Below are 24335 nucleotides of genomic sequence, written 5' to 3'. Positions count from 1 at the left end.
AAGGATTGATTACAATTCAGAAGCTCACCTGTTGTGACTGTGTCTGTTCCTTTTGGTGGCTGGCTGGGGCCACACAACATGAGCTATGCCAATGTTGATTGGCTGATGGGCAGAGAGGGCTGGCATCTGATTGGTCAGGAGAGGCTGCTGCATCATTGAACTGTAGTGGCTGCTGTGGGGACGCACTTTCCTGTGAAAGATATAAAAAGATAAAAGTAAAAAGGGGGTGCAAGAGAAATATCATGCAGCTCACCATTCACCAAATGCAGGTAAATTTAGTCTTAGGCGAGTAAAGTATGGACATCAATCTGGCCAGTGGAAAAAATAAATTTCCGACACACGCTGGAGAAAGTTGCTGGTTCACTGTGTTTGTTTATGGGGGTAGATAACTCTGTTTCACATTCCAGCATAGTAGATGGCGGTGATGTACCTTAATGCTGGTTGCCACCCGCCATAAAATGGAAAAAAGAGAAGAAGATAGTGCTGCACACCCATCAGCAGGCCGAGGAGACAGCCATCGACTAGGGTGAGTCTGAGACGGTGGCGGGAGCAGGAGAGCTGCCCGGGCTTGTCTTGAGATAACATTATCTTCTACCTTCTGCTTAGAGGTGGGGAATTTACAACTCACAGCAACTTCATACGATGTAGTCTCTGGCTTTTGTTTGATATCTAGTGGTGGCAAAAAATGTTGTTGTACATTTCTGATTTGTCGTTAGCGTAGTTAGCACGCATTAGCTTGGAGGATTAACTTAGCTTGTTGACTATGTTACTTGAATGTTGTTGTTATCCTGAGCGCCCCACCGAACCCCGTTCTGGCAGCTCAATAAAGCGTTACTTGTTGCCACACACAGAATGTACAAGTAGTACATAATCTAAAGTAATTTGCTAATCATGATCCTTCTATTAAATCTGGAATTCAATTGAGATGTAAAGTAGTTCTTAATTAAATCATCACTGAAACAATGCCAATGGATTTTCCGATTGATTATGCTGCTGTAGTCTTTACATTAATGTGATGGCTTTTAATTACAACTTGAGCACATTAACGTGTTGAAGTGCATGTTTGCACACTACTGTAATATTGATTGACAAATGTATATGAGATCAAGATGACATGATAAATAGTGATAATAGCAAATTGCGATAGTAAAAGGCAATTTATTATTTTGGCTGGTAAAAAAATCAGTCTGGCCAGAAAATCTTTCATCTATCAGCCACCTTGGCTGCTAAGCTGAAAAGTTAATTTTGGACACTGACTTTGGGTAAAAAAAATATGATAGGAACAGATGACTACTGTAATGAAAACAAACAAATTCATAACATTTCCTAACACAACCATCACTTTATGTGTGATGTATTGCTTCCCATGCTGGGTCTTTGTCATCTACATTTGTAAATGAAAAAATCTTTTAGAAACCTGGTTGAGCATATGCATAGACGGAAAATGGGTTTCTCCAGCAGGAGTCTAATTCTGTTAACTCTTGTTTTTTTTTGGTTACATTTCAGAAAACATGTTGCAACAGAAAGCCAACAGTAGCTGTTACTTAAGTGCACGTATACACACTGAATGCACGAAAAATCTTTGACTTAGAGGAAGTCTTGGAACCGGGAATTTCCCAGACTTCAAATTTGGGTGACTCACCCCCAGTCACCGATCCTCTGCGGTCCAGCCGTGCTATCGTTGGTTAGGGAGGACGGGGGTGGTGGAGGTGGGTGAGAGGGAGGGGGACCTACTGGAGTCATCTGCTGCCAAGCTGCGGGGACAAGGAGCTGCTGACCCCGGCTAGACCAGGCCTGCTGTGCGGACAGTGAAGGAAAATCAGGGATGTTATGCCATCATCAATAAGGGTTCATACACTATGGATTTCCATGACTTTTCCATAACTTTAAACCAGTTTTCATGACTGAACATTCTGTAATTTCTGTGTACACATGAAAGGTTTGTAGAGTAAACTAACATCAATCATTTTCAACAACATTAGAACTGAGTGATAATTAACATCTTTTATCAGTGGAAGCATATTGTAATGATATGATCATATCATGTTGTCATTTTATAAGCTTCTGCTGCCCAAATTAACAATAAAAACTAACATACTACAGAATTCTCAATGTTTTGTTTTGAAGTGTTTATTCATCAGCTTGGTCTGATGTAACACTCAACAGTGAAACACAGTTCACTTCATTTAAAATCAATTGGTTATTTCACATGAACTTGCATACATGTGCCATATCGTGATATTAGAAAAATATTTTATTAATGTCATGATAATATAGGCTAGATTATAGCTTGCATATTACAAATAAAATTTAAAAAAATCAATGGAAAGATTGTTTTTGTTAAAAATATACTGCTAGCTGGCTATCAGGGAACAAATTAAAGATTACTAGAAAAGTATTACTGCTGTCTGTGCTTCTGTTTGTGATATGGCATCTGAAATATACAGGTCATATTTAAATTTGTTATTCACCTTGTTAAAATATTTATGAAAGTATTTCCCATGGCTTTTCCAAAACTTTGTGATTTCATGTTTTTCTAAATCTTTTCCAGGCCTGGAAAATTCATGACTGTACAAAGCCTGATCTATTGATCCCCATACATACAATCTCTTTGAACTCCCTCAGAACTAGGACTGCTGTTGAGTTCACAAGTGAGTGACAAGTTAGGAATTCAGAATCTTGCTAAAAGACAAATCAGCTGTGTGACTGCAGGGGCAGATCCGCCTATACAACTAAGTCTCTGTTGTTCCAAATGTTACTTTCACTTTTACTCCGTCATTGCATCTCAAAACATTTCTACATAGTTCAACTGTTAGTACTTGCATGCTAACAGGATCTGTGTTTTACCTGTGCTATTACACCCGGCCTCACTGGTAGGGGTTGTATGGGAGGGGCCTGAGTTACCATAGGAACAGAATACCCTGCTGGTTGATTAAGATTACCTTGAAAAAAAATGCATAAAACAAAACATCAATAAATGTAACAGTGTCTTGGTGAAGCTATGGCACCACTCATTTACAGTTAACTGCTTTAAATTAGAACAGACTGAGTTTTCCAAATCATTCTGATTATACTGGAAAACATTTTAAAATATGAAATCTGTGTAATAAAATTACGTGTACCTTTATTAAAAAAAAGTGTGGTTAAATCATTGTAAGCAGTATGCTGTCAACATACCCTGCATGGTGGGAGGACAAAGAAGAAGAGCAGGTGGGAACGAGTCACTGCACCCAAACTGACCATTCCCAGTTGTTATAGCTATCCCAGGATGCAACACTGATGGAGCCGACTGGGTAATAGCCTACATCAGAAAAAGGGTATAAGGGGGTGGTGGAAGAGAAGACAGCAGAATGAAGAATGAAAAGAAAAAAGAAAAGAGTAGAGATGAGAGTGGGAAAATGTGGACAGAAGAGTGATGGGATTAAGGGGAAATGAAGCGAATGACAAAGGAGAGATACAAAAAAAATACAGATACAGGAGGAAGATTAGCTGGATTACAGTGACTGACAGCGCCACGTGTGACTGAGACAGACACCAAGAATAATATTCTGAGGTGAAGTGTTATGGCACCTTCTCTCCTGAAGAGGGCAACATGAGGTCAACAGTACAGAAACATTGCTAAGAAACATTACATAACCAAAGAGTCATATTCATAGGCATTCAGTTATGTATCTATCCTGAAATAAATGGGAAGTCACAGAGAGGCTAAGTGCAAAGAAATGAGAAATAAGTTAAGTGAAATTCCATGTGGAATGAATGAGACCTAATTTTTTTGAGGTGTAACAGCATTGCTAGTAAGTTTGTCTCACTGATATAAATGATTACTGATGTTTTGAAGTGATACTTTCCCAGATCTCATACAATAGAAAACATTACTAGTCGAAAGATCACACACTCACACTCACCTGAGTGTGGACTGGTATGTTGCTGTAGCCCAGAGGAAGGCCAGAGGAGACAGTGGGGGCTACAGGAGGTCTAGAGAAATGAATGGTGTTCTGGTTCAGAGCGTCAAAAACTGCATTAGTGGGCCGACTGTGACACATGTCCATGATACGGAAAGATGACTGCACACTAGAAGAGATCAGAGGAGTTGTAGTTGGGTGAGGAAGAGATTCTTTATGATTAAATTTCATGCTGCGGTCAACAATATTGCAGACAAGAATGTAATTATGCCATCCCTTTGCACAAAGCTAGAAAAACAAAACAAAACACCATCGTGCAAGCTACCACATTTCATGTCAGTTGTCGCAGCCTTACTGGTTACTGTGTGGGTAGTCCAGCAGATGAGTCATAGTGAGGAAGGGGTGATTGAGGACGCTGTCAGGAACAGTCCTGTCCTCTGCATCAATCAGCAGCATGCTCTTCAGCAGAGACACAAACTCCCTCCTGTCTGCTTTCTCTGCTTGCATGTCACTGTTATCAGGACTCAGCACCAAGTTCACCTGAAAAGGACGCAGTGAAGCAGGAAGAGAGAAAACACTGCATATGAGAGCCACAGAGGGCAACTAGTGGATTTTTGAATTCACAAAGTATATCTGTAGATGTGAACTGCATTCTGGTTGGACTCACATGTGCTATGTCATGCAGACAGCTGAAGATATACTTTCTGGCTTCTTTGGATTTGAGTCCCGTCTCTTTCTCATGCTCTTCTGTCGTCTAGAGGAGAAATAAAAACATAAGCCAGAGAATCTATGGTATGTATGAAGTGTATATAAAGATTTCTGTATAAACACATTTTCGCGTCTCTGTGTGTTGAAAGCTAATAGTGAGTTGTGTTTCAATGATGAGGAATAAAAGGTCAAAGCATTAGATCAAATATACACAGGTACTTGGAGTAGAGTATGTGTGTTTCCATGGAAATCTGTGTGTTCAAAGTGTTAGGTGGTTGTGTTTTTACTGGGAAGTACATGTAGAGATAAATATTAGGCTCACATTCATTTAAAATGTATTCAGAGTCAGCTCAGCAGGTAGTCTAAACACAGTTTCACATTTCCGTGAGCTTTCCTCAGGGTGTGCTGGCTTTGTCCTGTTTTGAGAAGCTTAGGCAGCTGTTTCCTATTGGGAATGCACTACCACTTCATAGTTTTTTTCCTGTTTGAAAGGACTTGCGCTAGAATTTCCAATGAAAACGTCTTGCTTTTCTTAAGTTCTCACCTTCCCAGTGCAAACAGTAGATGTCTATGCCCCTACCAACACAGATATCAGTGACTGTTGACAGGAGGATGTGTACTTTAGTGTATGAGATGCATGATGCGTGCGTGTATGTTTATCTGATTTGCGTGCAGGTACTTTTAGTCTCCAGGAGGCGTAGGGAGAGTCAGACTCTTTGGAGAAGAAACGAGAGGTCTTGGTCCCCTTGTTGAGCAGCTGCTCGCTAGGCAGGCCTTGAGTCTGAGAGATGTACCGGATCTGAGCCCAGAGAGACAGGAAACAGAGAGGAAGAGGCAGAGAAAGGGAGAGAGGGAAGGAAGAGGAAGGATTTTAAGTGTTGTTGGACAAGGGGAAAGAAGACATGGGAAAATGTGGGAGAAGAGGATTGACAGAGGAAGGATAAAGAGGTGGAGAGAGAGAAGACAATGGTTTTCATCACAGCCACTTAGCTGAAATAAGATAATCAGCTTGAATGTAATTAAATTCATTTCAGCCAATGCGTGAAAATATAGCTTTTAGTTCACTCTAACCATACATAATTTTGTAATTTATGTCGGCAGCTTATTAGTGTTGAGGTGAATTTAGGAGAATCTTTTGCTGTTGCTCAGATGTGATTTTTTTTAAGGCTGATCAAAGGATCAATATGTTCCAGCTTCAGTTGTTGTTAGCAGACAGTTTGCAGCTAGTTGGCCTGTTCACACCTTAAAGGCTTAAAAGCCACCAAACTTCCTTTACACCACAAAACTAAAAACAAGGATGAGGATATTCCTTCAGTGAGTAGCTCTTAAGCTGCCCAACCACACATATTCAGTGTATTCAAATCAATGCCAAATAATTCAGCAAATTATTACCAAATTAAATATCTAAAACTGTCAGAAGAAAATACATGTCTTTTTGTGAAGAATCAAATGGACTGACTCTCATTTAAACCAGTGGTTTAACTTTTAAACATAAGACACATTCAACATGTAAACTTATGTTATACTCTCTAATTTGGATTTTGTCCAACAGCTGGTCTATAAGTTACAAGTTATCTAATACGGCATGCACTTCAACCTTCACTGCTCTGCCAAACTGACATAGTTAGAGCACTCCACGTGGCCAAAACGGATGCAACAAACAAGCCACACATACACACAGATAGAGGAGTCAGAGGTTATTGACATTTGACAGAGGTTACTGATATTTGACACATCAGAGCTCTAATTTGACAGTTTCATTAACTGTTGTAAAGACTGTTTAATAAAAAAAGAGGTATTAAAATACACATTACATTTAAAATAGTAGCCCTTATCTTTGGTGTTACTCCTGTTGAAGGCAGATTTACCAAATACCAAGCTGACCTTGTTGCATTCTCTATCCTCATAGCCAAATGTCATATGTTGCTACACTGGAAGAGTCCTAACCCCCCTGGCACAACTTCTTGCTTAAAAGATTGCATGTCTTTTCTCAACCAAGAAAAATCAAGCACACAGTCAGAGGATCTGTGAAAAGATTCCACAGAACTTGTGACCCTTTTCTCTCCCATAGTAACTCTCTAATTGCAATGGACACTTAATCTGATCAATACCTGTCTTTACTCCGCCCCCCTTCTTATTCCTCCCTAATCTGTCACTCAGGAAATGTATTTTGTACCCTCCTAGGACATGTGGGAGGGTGTTTTGCTTGTGGGTTGAAACAGTTTAACATATCTGAAAACCTCAGACTTCCTATTTGCAGTTGGTATCTGTATTGTCTGTACCATGCTTTTAAATCTGCTAAAAAAAACCTTCACACACACAAAAAAAATGTAGTCCTTACTGAGCCACAGAAAATCTACTTCACCTACAGAAGTATGCTCAAAGCCTCATGTCTTTAATTTCCTTATTTGAACTTTAAGTGATAGATTAAAATGTTGCTGTTCCTGATGAAAATCTTATGATCTGAGCCTGCTTCAAACTAGTGAAAACCCTCCTCTGAAAATGCAGTAATGCAAGTTATGACTCGTGGGGAAGTGATCACATAGAACTCTCAAAAGGCACAGGTTTGGATATTTTGAGCAGTATTGAAAGAAATAAAGATAACTGAGACAAAGACAGCAGGTCTCTGTCTCTCCACAATGTTTTGATCTATAAATCCATAATGTTATATAATGTCAAACCATAAGCATAACATCACATCTATCTATTGCATCACACTCAAAATTCTAAACTATCTTACTTGAAACAAACAGTCAAATCTATTGCACAAGAGTTTGTTCTGTTTGAGAAATAAAAATGACACTACTGAATCATGCAAATTCATGTGTTAACTGGGAATTCCAAACATGAATATCATGTAAAACTACATGACCTTTCTATGATATATTATAATATATTTCCACTGATTTGTTCGTCTGTTTCTTTTGTTTTTCTGTTCAAGGAAGATTTAAAGTCCTTACAGGTGTGGTTTCCAGTACTGTTTGATTTGCAAGTTATAAAACAGATTCTGGTATACCCCTGTGAAGTGAACCATCTGTAAATTTTCCAGATATGAGCTGAATTTTCCCAAGAATCCATCAAACTCTCTGGCCTGCCCTGTCTTGATTACCCTTTAAAAATACCATGATATTCCAGAAATTCCATGACCAATGGAAATCCTACAGTGATACGTTTTACAGCGTGTGTGTGTGTGCATTTGCGCACATGCACGTGTCTACGGCCCAGAACAAACACACTGACTGGCCAGAGGGCACTGGACTGAGAACCTGCTGATGGTGCACTGAACGCTCACCACAGTGTGTGTGTGTGTGTGTGTGTGCGCGCGCACGCACACATGTCTACCATCAGGCTTATGTTTATAAATACATTTTGCTGTGTAGAGTGGAACTGCAGTGAGCCTTGGCATAGCACAGCATGCTTTTGGGGGCTCAATGTGCACGCGGGAGTGTGTGCGAGTGTGTGTCCTGGCATGGCCCAGTGGTACAGCAGAGCTGTCACTGCTCAGCAAAGCGCTATCAGCCAACATCTCTGACTGATGACTGTTCAATCTGCTAGCTGCTGCTGGAGGCACAAGTGACACCGCACCAAAAAACCTCTCTGAAAATGGACACATGCATGTGCATTTAACAGGGTCTCACCAAACAAGCCACCAATTCTTTAAAGACTGTTCGTGCAATGGAAGTACAGCCAATTTCAAACATTTGGTTTGGCGAAGAAAGCCAAATAAGTTAGAGCTTTAGAGAACTTTGCAGATGTCCATAAAAGGTCAAATATCACTTTCTAGTATAATAAATTCCAAGACAAGACAATACCCGGCTGTCCAAGTTTCTCTTTTACCAAATTACCAAATTCATATACTGAACACATGATGAGACTTGATTCTGATCTTCACAGAGTTGCCTATAGTTCAACACAGAGTAATCCTGTACTGGTCTGTGAATGTGGTGTGGACCTTTTCCCATGCTCCCTCTCCCTCACCAGGGGACTGCGTTTAGAGTCCCAGTTGTGTAGTTTAGACCGCGGAACGCTGTGGGAAGATAATCACACATTGCCAAGAACAATTTCCTGATTCACTCAGCCCAGATTAGTACTAGGTGGATTTCAAGCTGGATTTGTTGGACTTCAGTCATACAGCAAGAGAGAGATCAGGGAGCAACAACAAATAAAGGTTTAACTATATAATGAATGTACTGTTGGGTTCCATCTACTGGGAAAGCAGAGACCTAAGAATTATAAGCATTTAATATGTATCTTTTAATCTGTGAAAAATGTAATTTCTCTGTTTATTTTGTCCTCTTTACTCCCTCGCCAGGGGAAAGGGATATATCTTTAGGGTCTCTCCTTCCCTCCCTTGGAGTGTGTGCGTGTGTGTGAGGAATGTTACCTGGTCGTACTCCAGCGCTCCGGGGTAGAGGGGCCAGCCCAAGAAGAGCTCAGCTATCACACAGCCCAATGACCACATGTCTATGGCCTCACAAAATGGCAGGCCCAAAATAATCTCTGGAGCCCTACAGAGAGAAAAAGAGAGGCAGAAAAGGTTACATCTGGGAGTTGGTCACAATGTATAATCACACAGTTACAGCCCAGGAGGATAGCATGTGTTTGGATAAAATGATTCACAGAGCTAGGATCTCTGCAGCTTTTGGTGGATGAAAAAAAAGGATAAACAGAAAATGTGTCTGGTGAACCAAATGGTGAGATAGTTTAGAGGGTAGTGGAAACCCTGTCCACCATATAAAATCAATATTAGGAGTGAGTCTGGGTTTAAAATAACTACTACTACTACTCCACATAGCGCTTCCTGCATAGAGAATTGAAGGGAGCTAGCCTCCTTGCACAACTTCTGTCGTCTTTATCAAAACCCCATCATGTCAGCAATGACAAAAGCTATTTCAAAAGTGCTGCGTTGAATTCATCACTGTCAAGTGTTGATCCAACAGCAAGGCATTTCAGGGTGGTACGTGATGAAAAAACATAATGTCGTTGAATGACATGCTAGCTAATTAATGTTGGCCATCAAAAGAATAATTCACAATACAAACAATTAGAGGAACATTTGTCAGGATCTTCTTTATTTTTAGACTTCTTAAACTGTGTCACCTACAAGAAGTATTTAGTCACATTTTCAGTTGTCATGGTCACAGATCATTGTCTTATTTCATTTTGATTGGTTGCCAAATTTCAAGAGACCAGGTCTTATCTAACATGAGTCTGTGAGGAGGCAGATGCCAGAGACAAAGTACAGGAATCAGAGACAGAGTAGATATATGGACACGGGAGAGTGGCATAGTTGAGACCGTGATGGACAATGAATGATAACTCTCATCCCTGTGAAGTCTTTTGGTTTAGTTTCTGTCTGGGTCTATCTATTAACCTAACTGAACTGAAACTGAAACCAATGCCAAGGAGAAGACCAGAGCGGGCTGGCACTAACCTCACTGCCAGTGCACAAGACACTGCAGGGAGATGGGTGGAGCAACAGCAAAAAGTGAGTGGAGCTCACTGAAGTTCAGGTAAGACATGCATCCTTTCTTGTAGTTGGCAACCGACGGCATGTTACCTGTTAGCAGCTGGCATAGCCATAAGGCTTAGTGGTACCCAAATACCTAAACAAAGATACACCCCTCCCTTCATGCACCTTCAGAAGTTTGCATGTTGGCTCCACGGGAAGAAATCAACAGTATTTGCATTTATTCATTCATTGATAAGGTTGATAAGTTTAAAAACACATATAAAGCAGGATATTTGTGTGATTTAAACAGCTGCCTGCTCAGATTACACTTCACTAAATTCGACATAAACAGAGCGTGAAAAAAACACAGGGGGGCTCCGTGAGACTGTGTGGGATTCAGTGTGGATTGATACATTTAATAAAATGGAAGCGTATCTGTTCTGTGACAAAACACTTTCTATGTGAATTGGCCGCAGCCTCTCTCTCTCCAGTTCGCCAGCCCTCCCCACCATTCAACGGGTACTGGCGATAGAAGACTGTCATGTCCTCACACAGACAGCTGCTCTGATAACTTCCTGTGTATGAACACGAATGCCCCCTGCTGATTGGCTGGAATAGTGTCGCGTGGCTCCGTCTGAGCCACTTTGTTGGTTTCCCGTTTACAGAGCCAGGGCCGTGTATGAACACCAGATTTTTTTTTTTCAGCGCACACACACAGAACAGACAGCTAGCAGACTGTGAGGAGATTTTCGTTGAATTTAACAAAAAGTGTATTAAACAATCTTTCTCCAGAATCACTGCCTCTACCTTTAAATCCCCTTGACCTAACAACAAATCATTTTACCAGTACTACCTGTGTCAATGTTGTCAAATGTGTATGTATGCAATCTCATAAAATCGTGTTGACCATCATTTTAAGTATAATGCAATACAACACCACCATATACCACAGCCTCTAAAATGACCATGGAGATAAGTCAACATCTTTCTGACACAGTCTCAACAAAAACTGAATATGGTAAGAACTTACTGCAGGGCTGTTTTGTGAGTCACTACACAAGAAATTACATTCTCATCAACAACAGGTTATTCAGAGACCTTAAACTGAACATTACACCCATATGACGTGCATACAGTGTTAATGCAACAAAGAACTAAATCTCTTCCAGTGAATGGACTTTGTCACTTACGCAATTCAAAGGGACTAGTAATCTTGCAGCAGTAGTGTGAGCCCGCTGTATGAAAACAATGGGCTATTAGGCCTGGACACAGCAGCTGAGCAACAGTGCTGCAAATAGCAACCACTGCCGTGACGACCACAGGGGGAAATGACTGTTGCCAAGCAACTACCGGACGCAAGACCATAATGTAACACTTCTACAGGGTGATAAATGGGGCGATCGCTCATCATTATGTGTGTGTATAACTGTGAGCATGCGTGTGTCAATGTGCATGCATGTACGTCTGCGTGTATACAGACAACTGCAGATGTTACACCCATCACTTTCACAGCACAGCCCATACTTTCAGCCCTCCTTAGCCTGAAGGAGGAAATTACACTTTGCCATTTCCTATTGCTCCTTCAAGAGGAAGAAGTAGAGTTATGCAATACCAAAAAGAGCCTTGGGGGAGACTGCCACAAACATTTATAGTTCAAGATCACAGAGCAATCCTGCAAGAGCAAGGACTACGACGTTGATTGTGGTTTTCCTAGTTTTAACTTATTCTTAAGTGATGTAATTAACAGAGGAGGATTTTCATAAAAATAAAGCTGTAGACAACACAGTAACTGTTTGGACACAAAGCATTTATTCTGACAAACTGCAATTCGTAATGTACGTTCATATTCACTCTGCTCCGACGGTCGAAACGTGCCTGACCTGGGAGCAGTCACACCGCCTCTCTATGCCACCACACACCACCCTGCAATGATGGCTCCCAAAGAGGCCGCTATATCAGTATTTACATTTTAGCTTTGCTTTGTTCTGTATCATATGACTAATGTTTAAGTGTGCCCACATGACCAACACAGCATTTCCTCATGGGTAATTACATCTCCTAAAACTTCTAGTTGTAACAATGTCCACTCAACATCTGAAGAGAATCCACACTTTCAACTCACATGGCCATGCTCTACTGACTGAATACACAATAAGTTATCGTTACAAAATTAGGGAAAACTACACGGACTTCATTGTGTTTTTGTTACACAGCTTTTAGCTCTGCTTAACTCACAGGAAAAGACTACAGACTAACCCTGACCCTAAGTTAGGCTATTGCTCAAGATTACCAAAACCTAAAACTAAAATATAACGTTTTGCTGCTAAAAAGTGTAGAGAGTTTTAGAGTCTTTAGTTTTAGACATCATCTTTGATAGTAATTAGTAAGTGTTTTGGCTTCATACTGATGTCAACATTGGTCTGTTTCTCTAAGAGATGAGTGTTAACTGGAGGTGATGAGCAGATATTCTCACAGACTGCACAAACACAGGCTCAGGGTATTGCTTACCATTACAGGCCTATGGCAAAAGTAAACAAACATGCACACACACAGTGAGTCGGAAGAATAGGGATTAAAGTGAACACACAAAAATAAACCTAAAGAGGAGTGTGTGTGTTGTTGTTCCCAGCTATACTGCCAGAGTCATAAAAGCAATGGCCCCAGCTTTCCAGAGCCGTAACAGCTCATCACATAACACACGTATAACACACCCTCACACACCCACAGGTGTTTGGCAGCCAGACCAGGTTCCAGAACTAACTAGTCACACTAGAGAGCAGCAGTTGGGACAAGTGCAAACACTGCAGAGTGTATGACAACACACTGCTGCTGTACAGAGAGAACAGAAATACAGTAACTACGAATACATACTTAGACTTCAGGCATGTACTGTATCTGAGTGTGTTTGTTAATCTGAGTGATGTTAAACATGATTTGATGGGAAGGCGAAAAGGACATGTGAACCCTGTGCTTTAACACCTGCAGACAAAACTGATCCATGATGATCAAATGGCAAACACATCCCACTGCATTACTAAGACTTAATGTGTGGAACAGCTGATCACATTACATGAGAGCACATATGCGCAAGGCAAGCCAAGGCAAGGCAAGGCAGTTTATTTATATAGCACATTTCAACGCAATTCAAGGTGCTTTACATAAAACATTAAAAGCATCAAGAAAAAGAAAAACACTATAAAAGTACATTTAAATACAGTTAAAAACAGTCATTAAAGAGCTAAGAGAATAGAAAATAAAAACAAGCTCAAAGTGGATAAGACAGATAAAATACAAGAACAGTCTGTTAGTTAGTTACAGTGCAGTGTTAGAAATGAATAATTATTTGATTTAATAAAAGGCAGCCGCAAACAGAAAAGTCTTCAATCTTGATTTAAAAGAGACAGAGTTGCAGGAGACCCGCAGTTTTCTGGGTTGTTGTTCAGATACGTGGAGCATAAAAACTGAATGCTGCTTCTCCATGTTTGTTTTGACTCTGGAGACAGAAAGCAGACCTGTCCCAGATGACCTGAGAGGTCTGGATGGTTCATAACGTAGCAGCAGATCAGAAATGTATTTTGGCCCTAAACCATTCAGTTCTTTATAAACCAACAGTAGTATTTTGAAATCAATTCTCTGACAGACAGGAAGCCAGTGTAAAGACCACAAAGTGATATGATCCACTTTTTTTGGTCTTAGTGAGGACTCGAGCAGCAGTGCTCTGAATCAGCTGCAGCTGTCTAATCGATTTTCTAGAGAGACCTGTAAAGACACCATTACAGTAGTGGAGTCTACTGAAGATAAATATATGGACAAGTTTTTTCCAAATTCCGCTGTGACATCAATCCTTTAATTCTTGATATATTCTTGAGATGACAGTAGGCTGACTTTGTAATTGTTTTAATGGGGATGTTGAAATTCAGGTCTGAGTCCATGACTACACCAAGATTTCTGGCCGATTGAAGCCGAGTGCTGACTTTTAATCGTTCTTCCTTGGCTCCAAAAACAACTTCAGTTTTATCTTTGTTTAATTGAAGAAAATTCTGACAATCCAATCACTGATTTGTTCAATGCACTTATTCAAAGCTTATATTGGACCATAGTCTGCTGGTGATATAGTTATGTAACTCTGTGTGTCGTCTGCAAAATTATGGTAACATATTTTGTTGTTTTCCATAATCTAAGTCTGTGGAACCATGTAGATGTTGAACAGAATTGGCCCCATTATGGAGCCTTGGGGAACTCCGCATGTGATTTTTGTCTGCTCAGATGTGTTATCAACTTACAAAGTAGTCCCTGTCCTTTAAGTAGGATTCAAACCAATTTAGTACTGTGCCAGAAAGTCCCACCCAGTTTTCCAGTCGGTCTAGTAATATATTGTCAACTGTGTTGAATACAGCACTGTGATCCAGTAATACTAACACTGAAATTCTACCACTCTCTGTGTTTAAGTGGATGTCACTGAAGACCTTAAGGAGAACAGTGCTGTGGCTTGGTTGAAATCCTGACTGGAAGACATCAAAACAGTTATTTGGTGCCAAGTTTGTTGAAAAAACAGCTTTTTCAATGATTTTACGTAAAAACGGGAGGTTTGATATGGGCTTATAATTGTTCATTAGTTAGGTATCTAAATTGTTCTTTTTTAAGAGCAGCTTGATGACAGCAGTTTTCAGGGCCTGCAGGAAGAAACCTGAGAGAAGAAATATGTTGACAATTTGTAGAAGATCTGAGCAATTAGAAACATTTTTGAAAAAGCTTGTTGGCAGAATATCAAGGTAACAGGAGGAGGATTTCAGATGTATAATGTACTCCAGGTTTTTATGGTTGATTGGATAAAATTGTCTCATACTAATTGAATCAGGGTTTCCGCCAGTGTATTGCAAGCCCAGTGGCCCACCGGGCCTAAGCATCAGGGAATTTAAAAAAAAAAAAAAGTATTTTAAGATGTTTTCTAAACTGTGGCGCAGCTCCTTTAAGGAACAGCTCAATACATAGCAAGTGTGCAGTTGAGAGAGAGAGTGAGTGTGACCGTGAGGCTGAAGCACCTGGAGCAGAGGGTATGAAGTTAGTAGTATAGCTGTGAACACTGCAGTGTGTGTACAGTTTAGGCTATTTGTCAGTGAATAAATGCTACAACTTGTCAAGACCAAAGCCAAGTTCCCATGTCTTGCTTGTTTCTGTCGGAAACAAGTACCTTGACCTAAGGAGACATGAGAGAAGCTGCTCGCTAACAGCTACGTGTGTTTACAGCAGAGAGAAGTAGGGAGGACAGATGTCACACCCCACTACTCTGTGCTGTGACTCTGCTGCTGCAGAAGATCATGGTCTACTTTTCTGAGTTTTGTCAGTGAAGAATGAGGAGGCAAATCCATTGCAGGCCCTGGTGGATAGAAGTTCAGAGGCTACTGACCCAAGAGAGTGTGTTAGCCTGTCGACAGTAGCAAACAAGACACGTGCATTATTATTGTTTTTAGCGATAATGTCAGAGAAGAAGGACCACCTTGCATTTCTCAGTTCCAAATTATAAATGCGAAGTCTCTCTTTATAGATGTCATAATAAACCTGGTTTGTTTTTCACCACCTGCGTTCAGCTTTTTGACACTCTTTTTTCTATTCTATTCTATTCTATTCGTGGCATTTCTCCATGGAGATCTTTTCTTACCAGAGACAACCTTAGTGTGGTGTTTTCAGTGAAAAACCATTTTGTGATTACCTCTGTTTGAACATTTGTATGTACATAGATTGCACTCTCAAAGAAAACACAGGAAAGATCAGAGAGAGCAGAGCAACCAACAATAACTACACAGTCAAAATCAATACTGATTATAGACAGCAGTTCAGCAAAGTCATCAAAAAAGGTTGCACGGTATTTAGGTGGCCTGCAGATATTTAGGAACATAGCTCAAGAAGAGGAATTCAACTAAAGAGCTACATATTCAAAGGAAGCAAAATTTCCATAAGATATCTGCTTGCATTGGAGAGAATCATGAAACAAAATGGCAACTCCACCTCCTTTCTTTTGCACTCTGGCTTCACTCATCAAACTGAAGTTGGGAGGGGTTGACTCGATAAGAACAGCTGTACTGTTATCTTGGTCTAACCAAGTTTCAGTTTGTTCTTGACAATAAATTAATTAAAAATTAAATAATTTTCCTGCCAAAGACCTGATGTCAATAACGCTACTTTAGTGTGTTAAAAGCATTATCTGCCCAAATTTTTGTAACAAGCAAGGAATGGATGCTAAATTTGATAAATTGCAGAACCAGTTGAATGTTTCCTGTTTCTTAACAGATTCACCATTCTCTTTCTATTACCTATCAAGACAGGAATTGAGGAAGCTACCAGCACACTGGGCCCTGGCATGTCCCAGAAAGAGTCATGAGTGCCATCAGCTTTGCAGCCTGGACCCAGCAGATATCAGTTAGAGCATGCTATATTTTGTACAGAGACAGCTGGACGTGCTACACTATTATCAGGCTGGGGAGACAGAGTGCGATTCTGATTTCATCGTGAAGGGGGTGGGGTGGGTTGGACTGTGTAGCTGTGATGATAATTGTGTCTGGTGGAGGTAGACGCCAAGGGGGTTTAGGGGAAAGAAAATGGGAGCAGGACGAGGGGTAAGTTTGGTCCCAGCAGTGACCGACTCTTTCCTCTGCTCAGTGAACTCCCAAGAGGAGGGGAAAGAAGGGGGGTGATTGGAGAGGAGGGTGACCTGGTTGAGGTTGGGGGGGGGGGGCTGATTGAGGTGGTGGTTGGTGAGGGGGAGTGGAGACTCCTCTTTGCTCTGATAACTCATGTTTAAAGCTCTCTTCGGGCAGGGACTGAGGTGGCTCTCCTTCAAGGTTTCTACCATGCTGTGTTATGTCTTCCTCCTGTTTTGATTCCTCATCTCTTGACCTTGGCAGAGGAAACAGATGGGTGACGTAGGAAGTAAAATTAGAGGTGAACAATTTTACTCCTGACTTGTTAAGGCAAAATCCATCTGCCTTAAAAAGATGTCTACGGTCCCAGAAAAGGTTGAAATTGTCAATAAAATGCACTGAATGGATGGTACATGCAATTGAGAGTCATGTGTCCAGTGCCAACAGTCTGCTTAATCTCTCAACTCCTCTTCTGACTGGTGGTAGAGGGCCAAACCTCAGCAAACACCTCCGAGCTGACTGTGTTCAACAGATCAATAAAGTCTCGTTTCAATATTTAAGACTGTTGTTTCACAATATAATTGATCTCTATGTGCACTATGATGGTTTTCACAATTGGATGTGCAGCCACAATATGCAGAATTCTTTGTAATGTCAGACACCCTATCTGTTTGAGGCCCAGTTGTTAGCTTTCCCTGTAACCTTTTACTTTAAGATTTACTCTCAGTCGCTACCCTGCTGTGTGAAGATGAGTTTATCCAGATCAGACGAAGATCCAGGGTCCTGCAACAGTGAAGCAAATCTGTTCTCCACTAGCACACTCGGTTGTTGGAGAGGTTTGTTTCTAATTCTCCCTTTTGCAGCTGTCCACAGCTGTGTCCTACCGAGTATAGGGCTTGAAGACGCGCTCTGCCCGGATGATAATGCAGGCCAACCAGTCCCATCACAAATCTCAGGGTACTGGGCTCTGCCAGTTACTCAACGTCCCATTTTCCTAGGAAATGATTTATTCTTAGGCTTTGCACCAAGAAAGTTCCAGGGAAGACTACCGCTTGTAGATTTATTACCCACTATGAAGCCCTCCTGTTTCTTAGTAGTCTTGTTGCTGCTAATTAGCTGTGTGTTAGTGTGATCTTGTCCATTTTTGAGTCCATGTGGTGTTGTTCTCATATAGTCCATTCTCTTCCACATTCACTTCTAACCAGTGAATTTTTGTTTCCAGTGCTACAATCTTCTGTAGAAGTTTATGGAAGTCATCTGCAGAGAAGGGGGGCATCTTGCTGCTAATTAGCTTTAGCTAAGTACCACGTTTCCAGTATTGTTGGTAGGCTACGCTCATGTAGTACTGTCGAGGTCATAAAAATGTTGAAATATGGAAATAGCCTACTATATCTACAAAAAATTACAGTCCCGGTGATTTATATATATCTAGAGGCCGCTTCTTGTAGTTTCATTCAGAAGAAAAACAAGAATATCAGCAGAAAAATGCAAGCAGAAGCGAGAGCAAGCAGAAAAGCGAAACTGTACTGCAAACTGTAAGAAAGCAGGATCTTTGCTTTCACAGACAGAAAGCAAAGATCCTCCAAAAGACGCCGCTAGAAAAGCAAATAAAAGTGGTATATCATTACTTTCTGTTACATTTTCAAAATGCTTGCATAAAAATGGGAGAGTTAATGATAATCCTTTCTTGGTAAAAGACGCCAACACAAAGTCTCCATTCATAGGGGTGCTCTTTAGGTCTAATAAACAGATTTCTGATTTTACGGAAAAGAAAACATTTAGCAGAACTATCGGCCAGTATAATACTTCCATGCAAAATGCAGCTGTGATCCAGGAAAAATGGGTGGAGGACTTGGACACATGGCAGGAGCCACTGAGGGAAGGTGGCAACAAATAAATCAAAAAATTGACTAACAAAAACTATGACACTGGGTTAAGTTTAATTAACAAACATTAAACCGTGTCTCTGAGCAACATCAGTTCATCAGTTTATTTAGATACCACTGGTTGCAACTATCTTCCTGGAGACTGCATCAACACTACATTTATTTCTTAAATAAATGTGTGCACACACAGGAAGCAGGAAAGGCAGTGGTATTTCAGAAATAGAAGAAAACACTAGAGCTAAGCAGAGACAAAAAACACACACAGTAGGCTAATTAATTCAGTAGATTAAAAAAGAGCATGCAGGTCAAGAACAGGGAATCTAGTGACATGTTTACACAAACACTGCTTGCTGTGTGTGATAATGTATTATTCACCATGTGCTATATATACTTTCTAGCAGCAGGTATGGATTCCCCAGCCAAGCTGACCATCAGAACAAACTAGAGACAGACAACATAAATCTGCAAACACTGCTACTTGTCTTTTCTACTGTTATACTTCCTTCCAAAATTTAAGGGCAAACCAAAAAGAAGTCCCCAGTTGCATCAAAATCCCTCTTCTTCTAGCATTGTTTGGTGAAACGGTGGAGTGAAACTGACAGTGTGAGCCAGTCAGCAAAACTCAGCTCAACATACGGATGCTTTTCAGAGGGAAGGCCCAAGGCTACTTGTCAGGGCCTATTAAGGATTCAACTTTCCTGTTCCTTCCAAACAGAACTTGGCAAAGACAAACATCTGAATATCTACATCAAATACTTTGACAAATGTGTACAACATGCACTGTAGCAATATGAGTAGATGTCAGGGTAAGACCCCTGCAACAAAGAAATCACATCTAGATATAGGAAGCCCAACATAAACTGCCTAAATATGAGAGCATGCTAAGATGATAGCTGCATTTCCTTCCACCTGATCTGTTTAGCTGAATTATTCACATAGCCCAGTGATCCATTTTCATTGTGGGAGGTAGTTTTACGTCACCAGCCCCCGCAGGACAGAACAGTCACCTCACCAGGCCCTGCTGTGTCATGCTACCATGGCAACAACACATTAGAGCATGACAAGCATTGAATAGCTTCTGCCAGAGCCTTCTATCAACAAGTGTTACGCTTCTAAAATCAGCAAAGTTCATATTACCACCTCACAGTATTTTCAAATTAAGCACAATAAACTATCAAAGTGACTAAGCAAAATCTCAGCCAAAAGGTAGCACCTGTATGGCTGTAGGTGAACAAAAACCTATCTACAATTTGTTTGCCTTCCTTTGGTCTAACAGGACCAATGTAAAATTGACTTAGGCGATGAAACAAAACTGATGAAAAAAACTGTTTCATTTGAAATACTGCTGAATGCATCTTTGTTTTCAGAAGAATTTATACAAGGAAAAAATTTACGAGAATATAAAACAAAACACTAGATTTAAAAAAGCCAATTTGAACCAACCACAGATCCAAAGCAAATTCTGTGTGAACTCAAAACTTTATACGGCTTCTGAAAACATTTAAGTATATTTTCAGTGTGTGACATAGCCTGAAATCTCAACAAAATAACTGCGCTGTATAAAACAAAGCACAGATCCTGTAAAATATACCAGTGGCAACACAAACCAAGCTCCTCATACATGAAAAGGCATGCTACAGGAGTATTAGAGCACAATTATATACGAGCTGGGGCAGTCAACCTGAGGAAATCAAGGTAGTGAGTGAAACCATAAGTTGTTTTATTCACAAGGAAATGAGCCTATTTTGTGTTGAAAACTCCAGGTTTAAGTGAACAATACTGACACAAAAACTATGGTAAAGAGTTCAATTGAGATTTGCATTGAATTGTTTGAGTGGGACATATGCGCACCCCTAATTAGCATTCATACTAATCATTATAATATTCATGACACATGTCCCGTTTATGTTTGTTGTATGCTAAGAGTCAAAGGCTCAATCTGTTGATTGTTGGGCAATGAGTATTTTTTTGTGTTTCTCATCTGATCGTAATTTAAAATATGGGCATGTTTACTCTTACATTTACAAACAATATTAATGTAACCAAATCTTTACTAGCACAGGAAAACATTAACAACTTAGATTTTTTTTTTTATATTTTGAAAACTGATCCTTTGCACCAAAACCACATTTCTGGCAATGCCACTACCTATGGTTCTGGAAAATCCAGGGAAAACCCCAGAGCCATAAAAAACCTCCTCCTACCCACTGTGGTGAGGCCTTTTTTACCAGCTTCACTATGGTAACAATACAGTACAGCCATTATGCAATATGAGTACAGGAGATGAGGAGACACTGTGTCCTGCAAACCACTCTCCTGATAACCTGATGCACAAACAAAATGACATACACACTTCTCTGAGACTCACATTGCATAATTATGTAGATTATACAGAAAAACGGTACAGTGCAAACAAAAGAAAAAGTGCAGTGACATTTCTCTGTGTACAAAGAAATGTACCTATCCAAGTTAACATATAGACCTACCAACACACATTGTACAAAGTAAACTTAAAATGCGTATGCATTACCAGCTGTCGTCATGGCTAAACCAACTCCCACACACACAAACACGCAGTGGAAGGGAGGTGGGATGGGAGGCAGATAAAGAGAAAACACAGAGGAATGGAAGTGTTGGTGTACCATTATAAACCAGAATGTTACTGTGTCTGTAATCTTTGAATAACTTTTTTTTTAACCCAATGCCCTTCCATTATTTGTCAAAAGGCAAAAAGAGCAAAACAAGAGCAAAACAAAAACGATTGAGAAAAAAAATTGTTGCACAACGGTGGTGGCCACAGCAAAAACATGGCCAGATGTTACAAGATTTGAGGGCAGTACAGCTTTGTGGCTCAAGCAGGTGAAGTTACTAACCTCGACACGCCAATTTTCTCTCCTCAGAGAAGCCCTTTATCACATCTGAATTGAGATGTTGTGAGGCTTGTTAGGGTACATTGTGTAACCTACATGAAATATCCAACCTTGGCAGCTGTTGCATGGACAGGGGCACACATATAAGCACACCCAGACACACACAGGAATGTCTGAATGTTTTTTCCTGGATCTAAATGCGGGTTTTCACATACCACATTCTTCCCTGGCCCTCTGTGTCCTGAGTGACCTCCCTAAAATTCAGTGCCAGCCCTTTTTAACTCAACTATGATATCAGTGTTACCGAAGCTGCTCAAAGACAAAACACACACAAGCACACATGAACACACACTCATACACACTTAACCAGGTCAACTGCAGAGCAAAGCCTTTATGTTACATAACAACTATAGCTCCTCTCTCCCCCTCGTCTCTCAAGAGAGGGGCGCCTTGAAGTGGCTTGCTTTTGCTAAAATAGAGAAGTTGCACAGCTGGTATTTAGGCACTCAGAGGCTCTCCATTTTACATTTTGGTCTACAAGAGTTTCAGAACAGAAAGTCCATACACTTTTGTGTTCCAATTTATACACGACTAGCAGAAGTTGACATAACTGAGAAAGTGTGGTATTCCTTCCAGGCAATAAAAGCAGGACTGCACAGAGTGGATTAGTGGAAGTGGGTGTGTGCAGTGCATTAGCTGCAGACAAACCCAGTATCTCAACAGTATTTGGATTGCATAATGTTTGAAGAGTTTGCAATAGTTTACCCGACTTACTTGCTGGAACTTGCTAGTAAAAAGTAGGTGAATGAAAATGCTAGCCTGTCCTGTGGTAAGAGAACTTCTGGAACAAACTTTGAAGTAGCACCTCTTACAAGATCGGACGTCATTAAATGTGTCATCGACCACTCACTTTCATACGATAAGTCCACAATGAGTCATCAACAATTCACAAAAAACATTAAATGAGAGAATAGGTTCTGATGTTAAACAGATGTTCTACTTTGTACAATTAGTTGGAGGTTTTTTTGCTTTGTTTTTTGTAAATACAGTAGTTTAATGTATCTATGGCATAATGTGAGCTTTTAAGCTTACAGCTTAATTACTTAATTATGTTCTTTTGCACAACGATGTGTCTTGAATCTAAGTCCACAATCCTGGCTGCGTTTCATAAGCACATTCTCACTCTTACCCTAACCTTAGAGACATGCCAAATATTCATGACGCTGTTCCTCATACAAACATCTTAGTTCCTCTGCATGTTATGCAAGAGCAGCAGAGTTTAGGGCGTGACGTGCTGAACACAGATCAGACACATTCATTCAGGCATACATCCAAAAATGCATACGTGCAGGAAAGTGTGAGGGAGCAAGGCAAAAAGACAGACGGCAGGCAAAGGAGAGTGGCTGTGCAAGCCATGGAGTTCCCAGTGAGAGTGTGCAGGTTAATTCAAGGCACTTCATATTACATAAGAACAGAGCAGGCATAAACACATGAAGCTGAAGCAAGTCTGTGTTAAGACCTGTGGGAAACACAGGGACACACACATAAACAAGCATTACCCATGGGACAAAGTTAACTCACTGTGTGGTGGCGTATCATGATGACATATGACATGTCACGACATATCTGATCTTCCTATAAATACTGTACGCTTTCTGAACATTTTGTACCATTTGAAACTGGCTGAGTTTCTTTGAGATGTGGGACTTATTTTTTCTTTCATCTTGTTCTTGTTTCTCTCATGACAAACTTGAGAAGTATTAAAATTGCAATATATTTCACTTTCACCTCTTGACCATGACATGGCATAATGTGACTTGTTGCTTACCCAAAATGGCTGAAGAAGGGACCAAATCAACTACAAACTGTCAATGCAATGCCAAATCATCATCTGGCCTTAATGTCTGAGCTGTAAAAAATGCCAATGTATTCCAAAATGGCCATTCTTACACAGCTGTCAGTCATCTAAAGCTTCAACCACTGCAGTGCTTTCAATATAAGGGGGTAAAAAATATTCCAAAGCAACATCGGTTTTATTTGTTTTTGATCTTGATTAAGATGTTATTATAGATTATCCAGTGATTTGACTGGATGTGAATCTCCTCACCTGTAGTATCTGGACTGCAGGTAAGTGGAGCAGACAGCCTTGGAGACATGGCTGGCTGAGCCAAAGTCAATGACTTTGACTCTGTAGGGCTGCCTGGAGGGGTCCACCAGCATGATGTTCTCGGGCTTCAGGTCAGCATGAATCAAACCAAGAGACTTCAGCTTCTTTAAGGCTGTTGCCACCTTCAAAGTTGAACATAAACAAAACACAACATAAACGTCAGCGTGGCACTCCGTGATTCTCAGCTCAATGTTGGCTTTAGGCGTGCCAGGCATAAACAAAGCATTATGTTTAAAAGATTCTGAGCCCCATACAAGAACCCATGTTCACCAACTTTTATCTTAAATTACAGGCTGTCGAAAATGCTCAATATATAAAACGTTGATTCTTTCTGGGTCTCTAAGCCAAATACATGACTTTGTTTTGTGAGCTATAACCGTGTTTGTTTGCAACAGAGGTCACTTTACCTGCAGCAGAATAGGCCTAATGATTTTAAGCGGCAGTGGGCTGAACTTGTTCTGTTTAAGGAAGTCATAGAGGTTTTGCTCCAGCATCTCAAACACCAGGCATGTGTGGCTGCGGTGCTGAAAGCACTCCAGAGCACGCACCACATTGTGCTCATCTGCATTCTCATTGCTCAACCGTGCCAGGATCTCCACCTGGGAGTTAAGAACAAAACATTGAAATAACAGGTTAAGTTCAGTTCATCAAGTGTAAAAAAAAACTAGCTGAAAATAGCTAATATTGATTTTTAGCATCTAGGAAGATGAAA

General features: G+C 40.5%; 1 protein-coding gene across 2 annotated transcripts in view; it reads right to left on the bottom strand.

Annotated features, from left to right (window-relative positions):
• The window catches only part of LOC137182575 (homeodomain-interacting protein kinase 3-like), a 38815-nt gene that overhangs the window by 10081 nt on the left and 4399 nt on the right, over positions 1-24335 (bottom strand). Inside the window, exons 3-13 of one of the 2 annotated variants that reach the window (XM_067588885.1) lie at positions 24031-24222; positions 23564-23745; positions 8995-9118; positions 5290-5409; positions 4570-4656; positions 4258-4442; positions 3906-4071; positions 3178-3301; positions 2848-2942; positions 1643-1797; positions 29-190 (exon numbers count right to left, since the gene is read on the bottom strand). In XM_067588885.1, coding sequence (XP_067444986.1) covers positions 29-190; positions 1643-1797; positions 2848-2942; positions 3178-3301; positions 3906-4071; positions 4258-4442; positions 4570-4656; positions 5290-5409; positions 8995-9118; positions 23564-23745; positions 24031-24222 — 1592 coding nt within the window. The remainder of the gene's footprint in view (positions 1-28; positions 191-1642; positions 1798-2847; positions 2943-3177; positions 3302-3905; positions 4072-4257; positions 4443-4569; positions 4657-5289; positions 5410-8994; positions 9119-23563; positions 23746-24030; positions 24223-24335) is intronic. The other variant, XM_067588886.1, reaches the window with a different exon arrangement.

This window comes from Thunnus thynnus, chromosome 5, assembly GCF_963924715.1.
Source record: "Thunnus thynnus chromosome 5, fThuThy2.1, whole genome shotgun sequence".
Classification (NCBI taxonomy): Eukaryota; Metazoa; Chordata; class Actinopteri; order Scombriformes; family Scombridae; genus Thunnus; species Thunnus thynnus.
Note: the sequence above shows the minus strand (reverse complement) of the source record. Positions and strands in the feature narration are given on the sequence as shown.